The 22102-nt window shown below is 46.0% G+C and overlaps 1 protein-coding gene across 1 annotated transcript in view; it reads left to right on the top strand.

The window, feature by feature from the left end:
• The window catches only part of VPS13D (vacuolar protein sorting 13 homolog D), a 3263180-nt gene that overhangs the window by 1464822 nt on the left and 1776256 nt on the right, over positions 1 to 22102 (top strand). Inside the window, exon 32 of the mRNA XM_069610908.1 lies at positions 11567 to 11700. Within this exon, the coding sequence (XP_069467009.1) occupies positions 11567 to 11700 (134 nt within the window). The remainder of the gene's footprint in view (positions 1 to 11566; positions 11701 to 22102) is intronic.

Raw genomic sequence — 22102 nt, 5'->3', positions numbered from 1 at the left:
CTTCTGACGGGCCCAGCACATCTTCTGGCGCAGCAGGGGGACAGGGTCATCCACCCAGCGCCACAGAAACTAGCCCTCACAGCGTGGTACCTGAACAGGTAACGCTGCGGCACCTCTGCCTCTCTCGGGCTAATCTGGAAATCATACAGGGTGCAAGGAACAAGGCTACCAGGGCCCAGTATAAAAGTAAATGGACCAGATTCTGCTACTGGGCAGACTCAAGATAATCGACCCGTGGCATATACTTTGGACAACGTGCTCTCCTTCTCGGCGCACTTCGACCACTCTGGTGTGCAGGTGGCACCTGCCGTACATGCCTCGCAGCCATCGGGGCTCACAGGAACTCAAAGGAGGGGATCTTCTCCTCCAATCCTATCGTCAAGACATTTGACGGGGCTTGCAAGGCTCTACCCGCAGGTAAGAGGCCACACCCAGTGTGAGACTTCAACATAGTCATGGGCACCCTGACGCACTAACTGTTTGAGCCAATGGCGTCCGCGGACATCAGTCTGGTCACCATCAAGATGGCCTTGCTAGTCAGCCTCACCTCGGCTCGTAGAGTCACCGAAATACAGGCGCTGGTCGCCTCAGAACTATATACTACCTTTCACAGGGACAAAGTAGTCCTACGGACACACCCAGCATTTCTGCCCAAGGTGCTTTCTGCTCTCCACTTGAACAAGGGAATTGTCCTTCCTACGTTCTTTGCCGATCCCAAGGACGAAGCACAGAGAGTGCTGCACTGCTTGGATGTCAGGCGTGCCCTGAAGTTTTACTTGGACACGATCAAGGGCTTCCGCAAATCGGACACCCTGTTTGTCACTTTCGGAGGCTCAAGACCAGGCTATCAGGCCTCCAACGCCTCCATATCCCGCTGGATGTCTCGGCCATCAAGGAAGCATACGAGGGCCAGCACAAGTCGCTTCCGACCAACATGCACACCCACGCAGTTAGGGCCAAGGCAACGGCCATCGTATTCCAGCGCCATGTCCCCTGGCAAGTTGTAAGCAGGGTGGCCACTTGGGCCACTCCCTCGGCTTTCTGCAAACATTACTGTTTGGATGCCGGCTCTAGATCTGATTCGGCTTTCGGACAGGCAGTTCTCAGGAACCTTTTTCCTTAAGGAGGGTCTCCTCTCCACCTTGTGGCTACATTCAGTTGTAATTGCCCATGCAGTATGGAGGAAATGGGATGGGACGTAAGAGTAATAAGTTACTCACCGTACTGACTACCTTAGTCCCCTTTCCTCCATACATCCCACCAACCTCCTCCCTAATAATACTGGTGTCATTAGGCAATGTTAAATCTATTGTCGATGCGTCAATGGGGACTGAGGTGTGGCGCCGGAGCGCAGAGTCAGGACAGTGCGTGCTCCCTGAGCTGCACCCCCGCCCGCCTCTAAATTTAAAGGGGAAGGTTTTTTCTGGCGAAAAAGGTTCCGTCTCCCGTCCCTTGGAAGGGACGCCCATGCAGTATGGAGGAAAGGGACGAAGGACTAAGAGTACGTTAGTCACTAAGGTGAGTAACTTATCATTTTTTGCACATTTCTGTTGAGTTGAACTTTGAAACATATATCTTGCACCTTTTGTCTGTGTATGGTAGTGTCATGATGCCTACCCCTGGGCATCCGGATTGAGTCCATCAGCCCCAAGAGCAGGCATCCAGATACTCATCAAAACCCCAACAGCCCCGGCTGGGGGCTGTTTGGATTCAGTCCTGGCGCCTTAGGCGCCAGGCTCATAGACTTTGCTTACCTTATGCAGACCATGCTGCAAATGAGTCCAAGCCAACGTGAGGCCTGGATGGGACTATTTTATTACAGGGACTATTTTTCACTCGGGTGTGGTTCTGGGGAACTTCTTACCTGGGACTACTTTGCAGGCTATTTAAACCACGCCCGAACAGCAGCCCATGCTTTGCGTTATTCTGCATCCAGCAGCGTGACGCTCACCGTGTCTGCAAGTCAGCATCCAGTCTTCTGCCACGCCCGCCTCGAATCCGGAGCTCCTAGACAAAAGGCAAAGAAAGGAGAAGAGGTCAGATCCGACATTATTTGATTCCTTACCTGATTCCGGACCCAGCACATCTCCGATCCTGGAAAGGACATTATTTCAACACGCGTCGCTTCGCTTGCAGCAGCGCCGCATTATACTCACCAGTCCACCGCATCTTTCCACTCAGCGCTGCCTCCATCATTTTCTTCGTCGAAACCCAGCACCTGTGGGGAAAACAAAAGGAATAACAAGGTGAGCAGAGAAAACCAACAAGGACAATCTCTTTGCCACCATAGGCTTATCTGCTTTACCACCAGAGGTATTATTCTTTAATTCGCCGCATCTTCCTTTGCCGTACCTATAAAGGGAGAGAAAACAGCAAGTTAAACTCATGCAACTTTTACCGGACAGTGTTTGGTAATACAGACTCTTGCCTGAACGCCATCAGCTGCCTCCAGGCAATATTCTTTTGGACCCAGCTGCAACCTAACGAGGGAATGGAACAAGAGTGAACATCAGACATATTGAACTCTTTGAACTTTATAGAACTCCTCCAGTACCTTCAACCCAGTGAAGTAACTGGTATCTACGCGCCCCTGCATGCCATGCAGGATGGAGAGCTCATCATTTAAAAACATAATGTGAGGTTACCAAAAGGGAATATCGGAGGTGATTAGTGGGGAGAACGAGAACTGTTGTGGGGCCATCACTAAAGTCCACGGGTGGCTAAATCCCTTTCTCCACTTGCAGGAGAATACTTCTACGAGTCCAGCAGACAAGATTAGGCGGGCCAGTCCAGACTGTCATCTCTTCACTACGCATCACGTTGGTGGAGATCGCAGCTGTCCGGGTCCGATCGACACCCCTGTGGAAACCAGGTGAGCGTAACAGGTAGTGTGTGGGTTCCATTTAGTTTGGACACAAGGTCAGCCTGCATTAGTTTTAGTTTCATAGGAACAGACATTCACTTAAGGATAGGGAAGGTTAGGCCTTCATCCAAACCCCTTTCTGTTAATAAAATGGCTAATGTTGAATATATTACCACCTTGGGTCCGCCTCTCATTTACAACCACCCACAGGGGGTTGTAGTGACTGTGTGTGGGCAAACGTAGAAGTATTCAGTATGTTTGCATGTGTGTCTGTGCCCAGCATTAGTTGGATTTGGGCCCATGAGCTACTTGGTCCCACATGGATATGGTTCAAGAGACATGTAGTTTCTTTGCATGTGATTGCATGCCTGTCTCCGGGTGTTCCTCTGTACATCATCATCAGATGTCGTACTAAACCAAGAGCCAAGTTCACAGTGTGTGTGTGCATATATGCAGGGAGTTTGCGGTTCCTCAGGACCATGCAATCATGCAATCATGTGTGGAACCTGGGAATTGTGCGCAGCAATGGCTGATGGTCATATCCACATCTGCAACTGCAGCAACTTCAAAACAAACTAGAAGAGAGAGGTGACCCACTAACTGATTTGCAAGCAGCGCGCAGTAAGACAGAGACACAAGAATGTAACCAGCTCCTTACTAAAAGAACTAACCTGGAAAATCCTGAATTGGTATTCGTAACAATATATGAGTTGTGGCAACTGCAACAACGTAATGAAAGGGAACACTGTGTCACACCCCAGAGCAGGGGGCTACAATCAAGCTCAAGTATCATGCTACATGCATGTCAGAAAATGTAATTTACGCCATCAAGTGTCCCTGCGGCAAGTACTACGTAGGAGAAACGTCACGCAAAGTACGGGTAAGGATTAATGAACATAAATCCTGTATCCGAAACGCCAACCCAGCGTCAGCAGTAGCTAGACACTTTAAGGACTATGCATACTCTATTACAGCATTGCGATTCGTGGTACTTGAAGTTCGTTCTACGAAAGGATCAGGTAAAGACACGAGAAAATGGAGGGCACGGCAAGAAGCTTTCTGGATCGATAGATTGAACTCATTAACTCCAAATGGAATCAATGAGGAGATTGATTTGAGTTTTTTTGTAAATATGTATTCATTCCTTAATAACCATGTTAGGGATAATTCTCTATTAAGGCTAATTTCCCAAACATAGTGAGTCCCCCAGCAGCTTTGCTGGATTTTTCGGGTTTATTTTTTTCTCCTGCTAAGAGTGAGACTCTTTTTCTCCCACTCTTAGGCATGATTTGAGAATGTCCTTTGACTGTGAATGTGTTTTATGGGCTATGGGGTCTTTTACTCCATAGGGCTTCATGTGTTTTTGGTATGTGTGTTACACAGCACCCTCAGTGCAGTAACACAGGGGTGTCATAGTGACCCCCAAACATAGACTCCATACCCTGGGACTGACTACTGTCTCCCAGGGCATGTAAAGTCACCATTGGCTTTACTAGTATCACAATCTGAACAGAACCAGTACAAACCATCATATTGTGGAAGTACTGGTAGGGGTAATTCGATTGCCCCTGGGTCTGTTTTCCAAGGGGGCACTGTCCAGTCCCCCCTTGTCGAGTTTCTGGCTGGTGGCAGTGGATACCACGCAAAATATTCCACCGGAATATTTCTTATGGGATTTTCCCATTGATTTTAAATGCACCACTTTTTGGTGCAATGTTAAAGATACCGCCGGGTTATTTATTTCATATTTATTCCCCGGTTGGGTCTTTTTGCCAGGACTCGGTTTTAAAATGGCGTTTGTGTTCGCCTCTGAAACACTAACCCAAGTCGAGCCCTTTGTTCCACTTTTTGGCGGGCTTCTGCACAGAAGCCCTCCAACTGGTGCCACTCTGTCTGGGGTCTACAGCATGTGTGGGATGGTGATTAGGCACCCTGGACTGAGTTGCCTTGGCAACTCAAGTCGCACTCTTGTGTGATTGGCCCAGTGGTGAGCCGCCCGGCTCACCACTTAGCATGTTTGAGTGACAGCTAGGCTGTTGAATGGGGTTTTTTCTGCATAAAAGCAGCGCTTTGGGGACTGGAACTTCAGAAGTTGCCACAGGACCTAAAGAATCCGAAGAGGGGAGAAGCTGAGCCATCTACAACCACGACACCACCGGTGGAGCCCTGCTGTATGAACTCACCACTTCCCCGACAACAGAGGAGATCTTCTTCCAGGAGAGTCTTCTTCCTTTTGAGCTGGTGGGACCAACCAGTTCGCCTTTTTCGCCTTCCTGGACGTCTCGTGGTCGAATCGCCCGTGCCAATCGGGAACTCCGCGGCTGGTTTCTTCCCTGGCAGTGCAACGACCTCCAGCTTTCGTACTTGTCGAGATCATCTCTCCCTCTGGTCGAAGCCACGACTTGCACCCGCTGCCAGGAACAACTGCCACCGCTGGAGCTTTCTCGCCATTTTAGGTACTGTGTCCCACGTGGTCTCCCTTGCAACGGATTGTCCAAGGTGTCCCGTAAATCCTTGACCTTCCAACTGGGTTGACCTCAGACCTGCTAACACTGCCTTTCTGAACTGATCCAACCTCTTTTTGACTTTCCTGCAAAGACTCTGAGTGCATTTCCACTGTGTGATCTTGGGCACATTCCGCCTTGCTCTCTCCAAGAGTGGGCCTAGCCTATGAACTTTTGGCTCTACAGTAGACCCTGCCTTTCTTGACTTGCTGTGGTTTCTTAAAAGTGTTGGTACTGTTATTTCCATACTATGTCTTGTCTGCCGACTCTCTCTCTCTCCTAGCCATTCCCTTACCGTGGCTACTATCTATCGGCCACCTGGTCAAATTTCCTCCTTCCTCTCTGAGTGGGCTGACCTCTCCTCCTCACTCCTGTCCTCTACCACTCAACTCCTCTTTCTTGGTGACTTCAACATCCACCTAGATGCCTCCTGTCCCCCCACTGGACTCTTTCGTGACCTCTGAGGCTCTCTCTCACTCTCTATTCTCCCGTCTGGGCCTACTCATTCTGCAGGGCACACTCCTGATGCTCTGATCTCTTCTGACCTTCCCCTCTCTGTCCCTCTCTCCACTCCTCTCTCCTGGAGTGATCACTTTCTCCTATCCTCCCACCTCACCCTCCCTACCCCACAGGCAAAGCCACCCTCATCATTGCCACCCACCTTCTCGGTCATCCGACCCATGAAGCGCGTGTCAGTTGTGGCTTTCGCTGCCACCTTCTCGCCCCCCCCTCGGCTGACTCCCACCCTGACACAGCCCTCTCCTTGCTCCACTCTGCTATATCTGATACTCTTGATATCCTTGCCCCTGTCATGAAAATCCGCCTGAAGCCCAAAGCCAAATGTAACTCCTGGTATGATTCGGATCTCGTCACCCTAAAACACAAGTGCAGGGTGGCAGAGAGGAAATGGAGTGCTTCATGTTCATCCTCTGACAAACTGGCCTGCCGCCTGCTCCAAAGGCAATACCGTCTCTCTGTTCTCACCAAGAAGAGAGCCCTTATCCAAGCCCGCATCGCTGCGGCATCTAACAACTCGGCTGAGCTCTTTAAAATCTGCAAGGAGCTTTCCAACCCTGCTGCAGTCTCTACCTCTCCTGTCCCCTCCCAGGCCCTCTGCACTGCACTGGCCTCCAAATTCATCTCTAAAACTCAGGACATCCTGTCCTCACTCTCCTCCTATCACCTCCCCCCCTCTCTTCCCTGCTCTTCCTCTGGCCCTTCTGCAGCCACCCCTCCTCCCTCCTTCTATGCCTTTCCCCTTTTTTCTGCTGACGAGGTTTCCAGACAAGTCCGATCTATGAAAGTCTCGTCTAAACAGATTGACCCCTGTTCCTCCAAAACTATCAAGGACCACATCGACTCCCTGGCTCCTGCCCTGGCTGACTTTTGCAACCACTCCTTCGCCTCTGGAGTCTTCCCATCCCCCCTCAAGCACTCCCTTGTGCACCCTCTCCTTAAGAAACCCTCTGCCGACCCCTCCTGTCCGGCTAACTATCGCCCAATCTCCATCACTCCCTTCCTGGGCAAGCTCCTGGAGAAACTGGCCATCTCCCAGCTTAACCTCCATGCTGAAGCTGTTGATAGTCTCCATGACCATCAATCTGGCTTCAGAGCGGCCAGAAGCACGGAAACTGCTCTCCTGAACATCCGTGAGGACCTGCTCTTGAACCTCGACTCCAACACTCCGTGTGTTCTCATTCTGCTCAATCTCTCTTCTGCCTTTGACACTGTCAACCATGCCATCCTGCTCAACCGTCTCCGTGATAACCTGGGTATCACTGGTCAGGCTCTGGCGTGGCTGACCTCTTTCCTTTCCAATCGACCCTCCCAGGTCCAACTTGGGTCCTTCCTCTCTGACATCTTTTTCTCCACCTGTGGCGTTCCCCAGGGATCTAATCTCTCTCCCTGGCTGTTCAACCAGTATCTGGCACTCCTTGCCCACCGCATCGCCGCCCTCTGCCCCAACTTTCAGTGCTATGCGGACGATACCCAGCTCATTTTCAGGCTACCCTCGGCCTCCTCCTCTCCCTCCCTCATCTCTGACTGTCTGTCTGCTATCCAGGAATGGTGTGCTGCCAATGACCTCTGCCTTAAAGCTAGTAAGACTGAGATCCTACTCATCGGCACACCCACTCCCTCCTTCCCTGCAGCTCTCTGGCCGGCCTCTCTTGGCCCTCTTCCTGCTCCTACCTGCAAGGCAAAAAACCTCGGGGTCATCTTCGACTCCACACTCTCCTTCTCTCCTCATATATCTGACGTCTCTAAGAAGTCACATTACCAGCTGCACCTCCTCAGAGGTATTCTTCCCCTCCTCTCCTTTCCCCAGAAGCTCACTGTCTCCCGAGCCCTGGTTCTCTCGAAGCTGGACTACTGTAACAGCCTCTATCTTAATCTGCCTGCCTCCACTCTCCGCCCTCTGCAACTCATCCAGAACAGAACTGCGAGACTTGTCCTTGTCCTTGGCCTCAAGCCCAGGGACCGTATCTCTCCAGGACTGAAATCTCTACACTGGCTCCCAGTGGCTGCGAGGATTAAGTTCAAAACCCTCTGCATTGTCCACAAGGCCTTCTGGGGCCTGGGGCCTAAATACCTTCAACTCTCTCTTCCTAAATATCTTCCTTCCCGAGCCCTACGCTCATCCGTCTCCAACTCCCTCAGGGTCAGCCGCTTCTCGAAGCAACGAGCTGGGGGTAGATCTCTCTCCACGGCAGGGGCCTCCCTCTGGAACAGCCTTCCTACCTCCCTGAAACTTGAGGAGAACCATCTCCGGTTCCGGAAGCACCTCAAAACCTTCCTCTTCACTTCTGCTTTCTCTCTCCCTTGCTAAATTCTTCACCAAAACTGCACTGATTCTGCAACTGGGCCACTCTCACCGACCTTGGTCCTGGGCCCAGTCACTCTTCACTTGCACTGCCTCCCTGGCAACCCCTGCACTGCGGGACTGTCTCTGTATCCCTACAGCCCCCCCCCCCCAGCACTTGTCTGCACTTACCTTGCACTTGCCACCAGCTGGCCCTATTTATTTATTATTTTATTTCTATTCTACTTATTTGTACTGCACTCCCCCCCTCCCCCTTCCCCTTTCTCCCTTCCCCCTACCCCTGCACGGTCTGAATGACACCTGGCCTAGTAGGATCGTTGTCTGTCTTCCCCTTGTTCCCCCCTCCCTGCCTCGTCGCGCCTTGAAACACTTGTGTATAGGCGCGTTACAAATGCCATATCTTATCATATCATATCATACTCTGTCTTTTCCCACCCTTTTTAAACTAATTATTGGAGTGCCATCTACGGTTACACGCTCACCTCTGTTTTGCTAATAAGTGGTGTCTTAACCTAGACTTGTTGAATAATTAACTAGGGAGGTGTATATACTTATAGTGACTGTGTTTGAACTTGCTTGATATATTAGTGCCAGTGTATTTTCATAAGTGTGTTTTTAAATAATTATATACTTTTATACCAAAGCTCTGGTCAGTGTTTGCTTGTTCTACTGTTTTTTTAGCCCTATTGTGTATACTCTATATATACTGCCTAACTCTTCTTGAGAGAAGTCTGACTGCTCAGCCACAGCTACCAGGTAAATCTGGGTGGTGCAGACTGCTACCAATTGGGTTTACTGCTTACTCCTGTGGTCTTAAACTTTTTGCAGTGGTCCCTAAGGGAACTGCACAGGTTTCTGCCTAACAAACCATTTGAAATTATAGCTGCAACTGTCATTACATGTGATTATTTGGGTATTCTCATATACTCAGAATATGATTGATATTTTTAGGTTTAACTTAATGATTGGCATATTTGCTTAGTATTCCTTAATTAGAGAAGGTATCTAATTAGTCCCATATATCCTTGTTGAACACTGTGTTAACACACGCAAATTGTTCCGATAAATGTAAGTATGCTGAAAAAGAGCATAACCTTTGCAGGCTCAAAGCAGTATGGTTACCTAGAAGAGTAGGTTTAACTATCAGGGCGGTCAGCTGTATTTAAGTGGTCTAACTCTCATTTCAACCATAGTGATAATTTATTAAACCAATCGACGTACCTCATTATTAGTCTTGCAAGTTTGCATTTTCACCAATATCCAAGAATCTGCAACTGAATATTTAATGCCTACATGCGATCCACATGTATTTGATAATATCAGGGCACTGTAGATGGAGTACTACATCATTCTAAGATGGCCGTGCGGAAATCTACTTTTCGCGGTCCCCATTGCAACATCATTCACAGCATAACTACATGGAGCTTGAGCGCGCATTCACGCGGCTTCCCTGATCTTGATCTCAGTAACAAGGCAAGACACAGACTGCAAAGGGATCACAGGATGAGACGTATTCCCACATAAATTCTGCTCACTTACAGAACCATTCAGTGTTTTTACAGAGCGGCGCAGGCACTTTTCTCATGTGTCCATCTACACTGTTAGCAACATTAGCAGCATACGTTTAAACGTACGAACGCACAATTATTGCGGACGATTTAAGGTTAGTTCTTTATAAACAAACATTACGCTTTTTTTCTAATCAAATACGATTGAGGTGCTAATGGAACTTTATTATTTTTCTCTTTCCTCCGTGATATTGACTTTCCTATCGATAACATTGAATACATATCTATATTTACAATAACACACTATTCAATGTGATTTATGTGACGGATTCACAATGATATACATGAACTGTAAGTATAATTTTGAACATACTGAACAATATCTTGATTTTGAATTACCTATTACCAAATGTGGGCTATTATCTAAATATCTGAATAAACGAATGGCTATGTTTAATTCGGTGATGATTAACTAACCTTGTAACCCTAAATATAACTAGATATAACAGGCCCCGATGAAGGATAAATGTATCCGAAATGCATTGGCTGTTAATAACTAGTTAGAGGCATCTATACAAGCAGTGATTCTTAAATCATTTAATTTGAAGAATACATTTTGAATGAAATTCAAAACTACATGGTTTGGAGAAATTATTAAATTGAGACAAAAAGGATATAAGTGAATATACACCACATACCAGTGGTTGGGGGAGTGCAGCACACACCGCTGGCTTCACAGCCAAGGTCCTTGTAGAGTTTAGTGGGTTTGCACCCCAAATGTTACAACCAGTTTGTAAAAACATAGTTAACCCGAAGGAACAGTAGGTTGTGCACACTCACCTCATCACATATCCACATCACTGTCCACCTGGATGTTCCTGGAATGGTACTGTTAATGATTCCTGTATGCAGGCTCCACTGCCTAGGGGTTGGGGGGTGGGGGGGTTAAGTGCTGCTATGACATTAGGGAAATGGGTGATGGCATAGAATCTGGCCTTTGCTGCATACACATGGCCCTGGGGGGTGGGCAGCTAGGTGAGTCATGATGCCTCATGAGCGTGTCTAACATTTGCGCACACACTATTGAGAAGATTGGGTGCGTCATGCATTGCAGTATCCCCAAAGACTGCTGGAATACACCTGTGGCACAGAAGTGGACGACAGACGCCAGGTTATGCAATGGCAGGATTGCACTTTTGATGTGTAGGGCGCTCTGGAGATCGGCCTCTGAGGGTCAGCAGCTCTCCTATCGTGTTCCTGTCTAAGCGATAAAGCGAGACCAATTTGCCATCAGTTAGAGCCGGAATTAGCATTTCTGTTTCTGGTGGTAAATCCACTGGTGGTAATTAATAAATACCCATTTTCGGTGCCCTTTAATTTGGTAGAGTGCTGAAAGAGGCAGTAACTGATTTATCGCCAATTGTACCACTCACGCCAAACTTGTAATGCAAGCCATAAAGCCAATAAGAAGTGTAGATTAGCATCAACACATTCTCATACATCACCGGCCAAGACCTTGCACCTATGCAGGGTGGTTTAAGTGTAGCCCCTCACCATGGAATGGTGCTGTTAATTTCTCTTTAGGCAAAAAATAAATCATGTAAAGTTCACTCCCAGTGATAAGGGGTCGCTTATCGTGCCAAAGAGTGCATCCTGATTCAACTGATATTTTAAATGTCTGCGACATGTACAATACGTTCAGGCTTGTTTTATTTCAATAGCATTCACCATTTGGCTAGTGTGTCATTGTTCACATCTCATACAAAATATTCAGGCTTGTTCTGTTTGAGCAGCAGTCATGATTAGACCTATAAAGTTATTTGTTTTCTTATCACACTGTAACATTCTACTTGTAATGTGTTTGGAACAGGTACTGAATTTGTTGTGGTTGAATACATGTCATGTATTGATACCAATGCAATTATCCTGAAAGGAACCACAGTCCTCACCTACAAGCCTAAGCTTAAGGATCGCCCTTTTTCTGGTAGTTTGTCTGGCATCGAGGTAAGAAGAAATATTGTTTGAAGTTACCATTCGAGAATTCATACATTGTCTAATGATTATTAAAATGGTTGTGTGCATGTATAGTACACATTAAATGATTGTTGCAATTAGCACAAAATGAGAAGAAAAGTGTAAAGCTGTGCTCTGAAACACTTGTGTACGAGCACAATATAAATAAAATATATCATAATTCCTTTGAGAAGGAATCCTAATGGGAAAGGAATATTGAAGCAAATGTAACTGACACAAGAGCTGAGGGAGGCATGGTATCACAGGTAGACAATGACACAAGAGCTGAACATTTCAAAACCTTCATTTATGGTTTAAAAGGGGTTGGAAAACTCCTATCTTGCCCTATAACCAAGATGGACCATCAAACAAAAAGAACATACAGTCCGAGTCAGTCCTTAGTCAAAATAAAATGGCCTCTACTAATAAACTTAATGCCTGCCCTCTTTCTAATACAATACATGTGTAATGCAAAAATGAAAATCAGTGTTTAAAAGAAATCAGTATGGCAGAGTAAACTCCCTTCTCCACGTTTTGTATGGGGCTAAGGTGGCACACTTTGGACCTTGCGACACACTCTGGCTTCGGACAGGAGGATGCCATTCGTTCGTGGACCAGGGCCCACTTGGCCTGCCACAAAAAGTCACTAATTTGTCCGCTGGACCTCTCGTCTTTCTCTCACTCCAGCCCAGGTCACCTTTTAGCTTGTAATACAGTTCAACAAAAGTTTGTTTCCTTCTGGTTACCACAACTCAGTACAGGTTTCCCTCAGCCGGGTAAAAACCTTTCAATCACAATTTGTGGGGGTTCCCTTCCCCAAGCATCAATCACACCTTCACAGGCTTCCCTCTGTCGGGCTCAACCCTCCTTTCACTTTCCTGCCGAAGATTTTCGAAACTGCAAGGCGTTTGCTCTTACCTTGGTATGACCACTTCGTCCTACTTTCCGCAAACTTTACTTTTCCTCTCCTACACCAAGGCCTCTTGGTATATGTAGTTTCAAGCACAGTACTTATTTCAAAGTTCAAAGATATCTCTCACATCCAGGTTTGCCCTCTTCCTGGATCAAACCTAACAGTTAAAATTTTACAGATCAGTTTATTTCTCTTCCCGCTGCTTCTACTGCATCAGACATTTCACAGAGACTTTCGAATGGGCAATCTTTCGCCGGACCACTCTGTTACTTGGTAAGTTTAATTTACAGTTATTTACAATGCTTTGCTTTCTCTTGCGTCTTATCGACACACGTGCAACCTTCATTCGTCAGATACTGTTGCCGTCAAGTTTCATTTAACACATACTGGACTTTCATTGCTTTCATCAACTCACCGACTGTGTTAATTAATTTTCGTCTTTCACGGCTTTGATCCTGAAGTCAAGGCTGATACCAGAACTGCTGCTGCACCTCCCCAACTCTGCCGTTCACCCAGAAGGGTGTCTGGCATCCTTGAAACACAAAAGAGGTTTGTCTCTTTTCTTTAGCTGCGCTTCCTCATGTAACCTTCAAGGCCCTTTGAAGGGAACGATCTCTCGCAGGGTGTCCAAGATTTCTCTGTATCTCAGTTCTGTCTCTCGGCCTGTTGCTCTGCTCCATCTTGTTCGCTGTAGCCCTGGAAGAACTGCCCCTTCTCATGCACTGCCTTGCGCAGAATGTGTCTGTGTTCCACCTTTTAACCATGTGGGGAGAGCTAATGGGTACCAGGTGTATGTAATTAATATCAAATGCCTGACCCTTCCTGATCTTATTAGTGGGACATGTCCAATGTATTACATGGGAGATACTCCTTTCAGCCTCAGACCTCCTCTTCCTTGGCTCAGGGTTTGTGTAGGAAAGGGGGGGGATCTGGGAAGTTGGAATAGCCTAGAAAATAGGATGGAACAGGGGTATTTGGAAAGTGGGGCTGCCATATCTCTCCATCGAGCATTCCGCCCCCACTCCCAGAGGATCCCTCACCCAGGTGATTGTTATGAATGTACCATGCTCTCAACACACTTTGCCTGCTTCGTTACACCGCAGACCCCCGTTCCCTTGTTTTCCTTCTACCAGCGGTATCTCTCTTTTCCAACGCTGGAGGTTACCTTGGCGACAACAGGAATGCGCCCGTAGGAGAAGGCGCTGGGCTTCTGCTTGCGCTGTTACCAAGGGAACCAGGCACGAGTGTGAACACCTGACCGCGGTTCGCACTGCGTGCCCTGCCTCCTGTTTCAATAAAGTTTGGCCAGACACAATAGTCACCGTTTCTGATTAACGTTGCGATCCCCCCTGCATTGTTTGCTTTTCAGTTTCCTTGTTCCTGTTGTCCCGTTCACTGACTCCTTTCCGCGTACTCTGCCTCTCCTGGTCTCTCATTGCCGACCCTGCCTTGGAAGTAAATTTTGCCTGCCTTATATTCTTGTTCTTGGTGCCCGCTCAACGTTGACTTCTGCGACTGACTTCTGTATTCCGCCTGCCTGCTGTTTTGATTACTTTTGCTGCCCGCACAACGCCGACTTCTGCCTGCTTTTGGACTTCGCCTCGCCTGCTGTTTTTGCTCTCGCTGATGCCCGCACAACACCAACATACCTTTGTCTAAAGTACTGTTTTGGATTACTAGTATTCGGAAGGGTACCTGGTTACTGCCTTGCTCTGCCCAGGTCGGTACAATATCAACAAATGAATGAGCAAGGTCAAAATAAAACCCTTTTGTGCAGAAGAACAGTTTCATGAGAATTATGTGACCACCCACACAAGGGGTTACCCACTCAGGGTGTAGCAGTGGTTATTCTTCAGCAGAGATCGACCTGACCTTGCTCATTTGTTTGTTGATATTACTGCTTTGGTTTACTCCTTAGTTTCCCAAATTCAGTGCACTGCACTAGAGATGCTCTGCAGCATCCCACGTGCACGTTCCCAGCCGTTAGAGCGCCCTTGTGCTGCCCGGGAACTAGGTCCATTAACCATACTAACTTCCCTTCACTCTCCGTTACCCTTGTTTTCTACTCGGACTCCTTGATTGTTTTGACCTTCTTTCACAATCTAATTCCATTCCTTACACTCCTTAGATAAGAAGTATTCCGTCTTTTCTAATACCTGTAATTGATTCCCGGTTAGGTTCTTATCATTTGTCTACCTTCCTTAGGGCCTCCCTATCAGAAGAATCAACTGTGTCTACTCACACCTGGCTAACCTTCAGTTCCATTACTGATGCTTTGTACCCACAGGTTAGTTAATTACTGTATGATTGTTTGTCTTCTGATACATGCCATCCAAATAGCTCAAACCTGTCATTTTGTACTTCCAGTTGGTGTTCCTTGGCGATTCCGTTCTTCAACTCCGGTCTTTCGATTGCTAGATCCTTCTCTTTGTACATAAGAACAAGAGGAGTGTTACATTGATAGAAAGTTTGGGGAGACCTGAGCCTGGATCAGGTTCAGATTCCCAGTGCCTGGACCAAGTGAAGAACTGCCTAGTCTCAGATCACACACCTCTGGTGAGTCACAACAGTGATCCTCCCATACTTGTCCACCCGCAGTGTCTGGATCCAAAGGCGATGGCTGTTCCCGGGCACCCAGTGTAAGGGATCCCCAAGGTCTAGGCAGTGAAACACCATCTGGTTTTTCACACTCACCAGAGTATGTGCTATAGTGATTCATCCTTTTTATTAGATGCGTTTATGACCATTATTTTTTTGGTGGATCTACATTTTAAAAAATGCAAAGGCATATGTGCTGTCATTTGTTCAACAAATTATTTACTCAGCCCGTGAATATTCAAATATGGATTCTTTCAAATGGAGCAGTAACCAAGCAATGATATATGAAGATATTTGTGAAAATGTTGATGCTTCTTGGATTTATACTTTTATTGAATTCTAAAAAAACAAATTATTTGAGCACATTTAAGGTATTTATATTTTCACATTAAAATGTTTTTTTTTTATTCTTGATTTCTATGGATTTTGCTGGCCCACTGGGGATGCACCAGGATCATGTTTACTTGTAACGTGCATCATTATGTTGTGCAAAAGGACATCATGTAATTAATAGTCAAAAGCTTCTTTAAAGAGTAAGATGATGCAATTGTTCCAGAAAGAAATTGCCAAAGGATTTGGTTCAACATAGTCAGTCTTGGGTGGGAGAAGGAGAAGCTTGAAAGGTTCTATGTAGCAATCATACAAAAAGATGATGTATTAACAGGTGTCTAAACCCAAACAAGTACGATGGCAGAGGGTACATCTGATACCCAAAGATTCACACATGAACATTAAAATGTTTCTTTATTAAACCTATAAGTACTGATATTCATAAAATGATCACATTGCATAAAACTCCATAAAAGCGTATATAAAACATATATCTCACAAAACACAAAGAAATATACAAACAATGTGGCTTGATTTTTCTAATAAGTGGATCAACACTGTGTGATGCTTCACACTGGAGTTGTTCTCCTTTCTTTTAAGGATGGTATTATTGTTCTCTAAACCCAACTTGCACAAGTTTCTGTCCCTAAAACACAGATAGATGTAGGACATTCATCAGGGGATTACAGTTGCTTGTGTTTTACGTGGTGATAAGGTCTTCTTTCCTATCACTTCTTTTCTGCCAAATATGTTCAAAAATATGAACCCTGTGGGTTAAAGACAGTCTGTTACAAGTTTACCTATTAATCACTTAGATCTTGTCATTAGACCTTGATAAAGATTCTCCCGATTGTTAGGCAGAAACCTGTGCAGTTCCCTCTGGCACCACTGCAAAAGATTTAAGTCTACAGGTGTTTGGCAGTAAACCCACTTGGTAGCAGTCTGTACCACACAGATTCACTTGGTAGCTGTGGCTGGGCAGTCAGACTTCCCTCAAGAAGAGTTAGGCAGTATGCAAAGTATACACAATAGGCACTCGGATACAATAGCACAAGCAAACACTGACCAGAGCTTTGATATCAAGGTATATAATTATTTATTTAAAAACACACTGATTGAAACACTCCAGCACTATTATTGTAAATCACTCTCAACACAGTTACTATTATTATATATACATCCCTTATTCCTTATCAGACAAGTCTTAGTTAACACCACTTATTTCCAGACAGAGGTGAGCGCTTAACTATAGATGGCACTCCAATAAGTTAACGAAAAAGGGAGGGAAAAAGGCAGAATGTAGGAAAATACACCACACTACTCTTTAGGAACTCTTAAGCAAGGCAGGAAAGTCAAAAGTTACTTGTGAGCCAAAGTCCATAGGCCGGGCCCACTCTTGGAGAGAGCAGGGCACAAATGCACCCAAGATCACACAATGACAACAGGCTTAAAAAGTCTTGCTGGGAGTTCAGAAAGGTTTTAGTTAGGCTCAGAAAAGTTTAGCCAGGGTGTCCCAGGCTAACCCAGGTTCGAAAGCCGGGGGCTAAATCTACCCCGTACAGTCGGTTGCAAGGGAAGCCAGGCGGAACACGGTACCTTATGTGGAAAGGATCCTCCAGCGGGGGCAGTTGTTCCTGGCAGAGGGTGCAAGTCGCGCGTCGTCCAGAGGAAGAGAAGATCTCGACGTGGAGGAAAGATGAAGGTCGTTGCACTGCCAGGGAAGAAACCAGCCGCAGAGTTTTCCGGTTAAAGGTACTAACCTTTGATTCGCGGTACTGGTAAAACGTGGTATCCCGGTTGCCGGGGTGCTTGGCACAGGCAAGGCCGCCACGAGATGCTCCAGGAAGCGAAAAAGGAAGCAGACTGGTTATCCCCACCAGTCGAAGGAAGAAGACTCTCCGGGCTGGAGATCTGCTCTGTCGTTGGGAAAAGTGGTGAGCCGGTCCAGCAGGGCTCCACCGGTGGTGTCGTTGTAGCAGGTCGGCTCAGCTTCTCCCTCGTCGGATTCTTAGGTCCTGTGGCGACTTCTAAAGTTCCAGTCCCAAAGCCCTGCTTTTATGCAGAAAACCCCCATTCACTCAGCCTAGCTGTCACTCAAACATGCTAAGTGGTGAGCCGGCCGGCTCACCACTTGGGCCAATCAGGACGGAGTGCGACTTGAGTTGCCTAGGCAACTCAGTCCAGGGTGCCTAAATCCCTCTCCACCCCTCCTAAGTACCCCAGAGTGGCACCACTTTGGAGGGCTTCTGTGGAGAAGCCCGCCAAAAAGTGGAACAAAGGGCTCAACTTGGGTTGGAGTCGCAGAAGCGAACACAAACGCCATTTTAGAACCGAGTTCTGGCAAAAAATACCAACCGGCGAATTAATATTAAATAAATAAACTGGCGGTATGTTCGAGGCTATGAGAATTAAATAATTAAAGTTGGTAACCTCGAACAATGGGAAATCCCATAGAGATATATTCGCGGTCGAATATAAAAAGTAGTATCCACTGCCACCAGCCAAAACTCGATCAGGGGGGACGGAGACGTGCCCCCTCGACTAACAGATCCTGGGGCAATCGAATTGCCCCAGCCAGTACGTCCACAATATGATGGTTTGTACTGTTTCTGTTCAGAATTTGAGACTAGTAAAGTCAATGGTGACTTTACATGCCCTGGGAGATAGTAGTCAGTCCCAGGGTATGGAGTCTATATTGGGGGATCACTATGACACCCCTGTTTTACTGCACTGAGGGTGCTGTGTAACACACATCACAAAAACACATGAAGCCCTATGGAGTAAAAGACCCCATAGCCCATTAAACACATCTAGAGTCAAAGAAACGCACTCAAATCATGCCCAAGAGTGAGGGTAAAAGAGTCTCACTCTTGGCAGGAGAAAAACATAAACCCCAAAAATCCAGCAAAGCTGCTGGGGGTCTCACTAGGTTAGGAAATTCAGCCTAAACAGAGAATTCTCCCTAACACCGATCCACCTAGGGAGATATGTGTCTCTCTTACATACCTTGTAGATTGTGGGGAGAATTTCCACAATCTGTACTACACCAACAAATGGTGATAGTAGGGAAGATTTCCATTTCATTGGGAATATCACTCCACCTTTTCTTCTAATCTATAACAGACGGAAAACGAAGGGACTAGCTTGAGATTGTTGTAGGTAGTCTTACAACAATGTTATGGTAAGTAATCCATACTATTTTTATATATACCCATGAAGGGTCCTCTTATCTGTAGGGATTAAAGATGGAATTAATCCACATTTCAGTACTGTCGTCATGCGGTTGGCTCAGCAAATTGACCCAAATGTGCTCTACCGATGTGCAACTAACGGAAATTGAAAAAGGTAGGAGGACACAAAAGCCTTACTAAATAAGTAGTTAACAACTACTGTGTCTCAACTGTCATATGGATATGAACTGTCATGTAGACATGAAATAAGGGAGCTGCCACACTTACTTCAAGGGTGTACAAATATGCTCATTCTGCATATACGTCGCAAAAGGTCTCTAGGTTGCCCCAAATGCAGGCATCCAATAATTCAGGATGCTTATTTCCAAAATAGAGAAACAAAGGGATGGTCCTTCTCTCCACCTCGTAGAGATAGGGAGACACAAGGAGACATACTTCTAGTCAGGGGAAATATTCTGAGCCTTATTAAGTTCTTGCAAAAAAATGTTTTAAAGAATTTCAGTGAAATTCTGGGTCCCACTCATCCTGGAAAAAAACAGTCCTAGTTCTGTTTTCGGTTTTTCCTACGTTCCAACCATTAACAATAAATGGCCGCTTTAAATATTTGCGTGCATGCGCATCTACGTCGTGCCGTGATGGTGTCATAGCGTCATCACGTGCTGACATCATCACGTAGTTGTGCACGCTCGCTATCCACCTCCCAATGACGGTTGGGAAATGTAGTTTTAACCCATTTTACACAACAAAAGGTGTTGAATTGGACATACAGGAGCTGTGAATGCCAGGGTCAGTCTCTTCAGTTATACACAACAAGTGTGTTTATTTCTAGGTCCGTTCATGACGGGTTTAGCTTGACTACCTTGTAAGTATGATCACTAGGATGCACCCACTCCAGTTATGGGTTTTTTGGAGAATCACTTTTCTGTGATTAGGAATTGTAGTCAGATGTCCATCTAGAATATAATCCTTCTAAAGATTAAATGTTTATGCTTTACAGCAATGGCTCTTTTGTAGATTCACATACTTGAATATTCCCTATTTTTGGGCTTAGCTGGAAATCCAGGGTATGCATGACATGTCACGGCAGTAAAATATAACAACTTTAAGGAATCAAGAGTAAAACTTCTTGGACACAATGGCATTATGGTGATTGTATTGGTAATATCAAAGAGAGGGTGGGGGAAATCCTACCTATCCCTACCTCTAGGATGGGTTCCCCTGCCTCAACAGATCTAAGGAACGTCCATGCCAGAATTTCCAAAACATCTGTCCTGTGTCCAAAATCCTAACCTGACGCACACTAAACTCAATGTCGCGTGAAGGGGAAAATGTCGTTTAGCTGATCACCTGCAGTTCCTTTCCAAAGTTCCAACATAAAGTTCCAACATGTAAAAGAAATCAACAAAGTACTACCACTTAAAGGGGTTCTTCTTGTGCCTTGGATTTCTGTTTTAAATGTTCTTCCTTTTCACATTACCATACTCAAGGATATGAAGGGGGATGACTCTTCCCCCGAGTTTCCTCCAGATTACACAGTTCATCGGCTCAAGATCTACAATTTCTCTCTGGATCACCCTTTGGATTATACCATTACACAATCTAAAGGGGTATGACCCTTCCCTTAACATTTTCAGTTGCACAATTCACAAGCTCAAGGGGTATGCCCCTTCCCCTGAGATTTCTCAACTTTTACCACACTTCACAGACTTCACCTGAAAAGGGGGAGGGGGAGACTCCCTTCCCCTAGGTTCCACATATTTGGGGAACTGCTTTCTCCCATTTTACAAGTTCAGCAATCTTGATTGGGTGCAGGTCCCAGACTTGCTCTATGCCTGGTTAACTCATATACAGAAAGAGGATTCACAAACAGACAAAAACATAAACTACAGAGAATGTTTAACCATCTTTATTAGCAAATAACAAAAGATGGTTGAGTCGGGTATAGCAGAAATCAGTAGCAAATTTATTTTTTACAAAACCTATTTAAAAGACAGACCGGATGGTCACACACAAAATGTTGTAAAACACCTAAAATATGTCAGGAATTTACACCCAATTCACCCTAGTGGTGTTGAAACAATCTTTTTCGTCTTCTGTATTCATCATATATACACAGAAACACAAAAGAAGGTCCACACACTGTTAGGTGACAACACAGCTTCTTTATGTAAAATAAGATCTCTACCACTACCAGATATACATATAAATAATAACACTTTGTACTTATTCAGAGAATGGCAAACATATACCCTCTCTGGTACCACACAACACTTAATTCAGTAATAGATGCACTAACTGACAGTTTTAAAAAGGCATATGAATTCGTAAGTGAGGTATAACAGCATAGAATAAGGAACAAAGGCAGGTTAGGCATGAACGGTGGCAGAATGCTTTCTTTAGACTAGACACGTAATTGAGTGAATCCTGGGCAACCTGTAATGGAAAAGTTGGGGAATAACGTGTGTTGTCTTTTACAGCCCAGTCCAGTAATGTTCAACAACGTTGTGCTTTCTTTTAAAAGGTTAAACCACCCCCAAAGTACCTGAAAGGCCACAGAGGAACAGGATCCAAGACAAATCTGGGACCCCTCGACGACTCCTGAGGCTAGAAGATACTCTTCCTGATCACAGTACCTATGGTGCCTTAGCAGGCGAAGTGGCAGAGTTTCTAGGTTTCACTTGACGATTCCCTCTGAGGATGGACCCCCTCTGAAAGAAGGAGCCACTGGGATGCTGAGTACAAGAAGAAAAAATTAACCAAAGTCGTTCTGAAGTGCAGAAGTTTGGCTCTTCGCAGTGCTCTCCTTTGGTCGATGATTTCTCTGACTGCAGATGTCCTATGAAGATGAAACTTGCTGTGGGTTCCTTAAAGGCTTGGTAGATGAGAGTAAGACCCCTGGGACCATTCAATGACTTCTGGCGGCAACGGGTGCATAGGATTTCGGAATATTGCATTTTTCCGACCTTCGGTTCTTCGGTGCTGCAACCGCTGCACAGTCCTCTGTGTGGCTTACGGCTACCTGGACTCGACCACTGGAGTGTACCTTCACCAAGTCTGGACCCTCAGACGCCTTGGTTAGCTTATGGTGGCGGGAAACCCACGACTGACCTTCCTCTGCACTCAGCGACTCTGGACTCTCTATTGCGGGAAAAAGTGGTCAGTGATGATGGCAAGGATGTCACTTGAAATGTTCTTAGGCAGTTTGGATCTTTTACAGCTCCGGGTGTCCTGCAGCACTATGCCAGGGTATCCCTTCTTCTCCAGCATGGGGTCTGGCATGGATTCACATGCTCATGAATATTCCCCATCGTCAGGCTGGGAATCCTCAGTAAAACTGTATTTCTCCTTTAAACCAATCCCT

The sequence above is a fragment of the Ambystoma mexicanum genome, chromosome 8 (assembly GCF_040938575.1).
Source record: "Ambystoma mexicanum isolate Mex_15411 chromosome 8, UKY_AmexF1_1, whole genome shotgun sequence".
NCBI classification, from domain to species: Eukaryota; Metazoa; Chordata; class Amphibia; order Caudata; family Ambystomatidae; genus Ambystoma; species Ambystoma mexicanum.
Note: the sequence above shows the minus strand (reverse complement) of the source record. Positions and strands in the feature narration are given on the sequence as shown.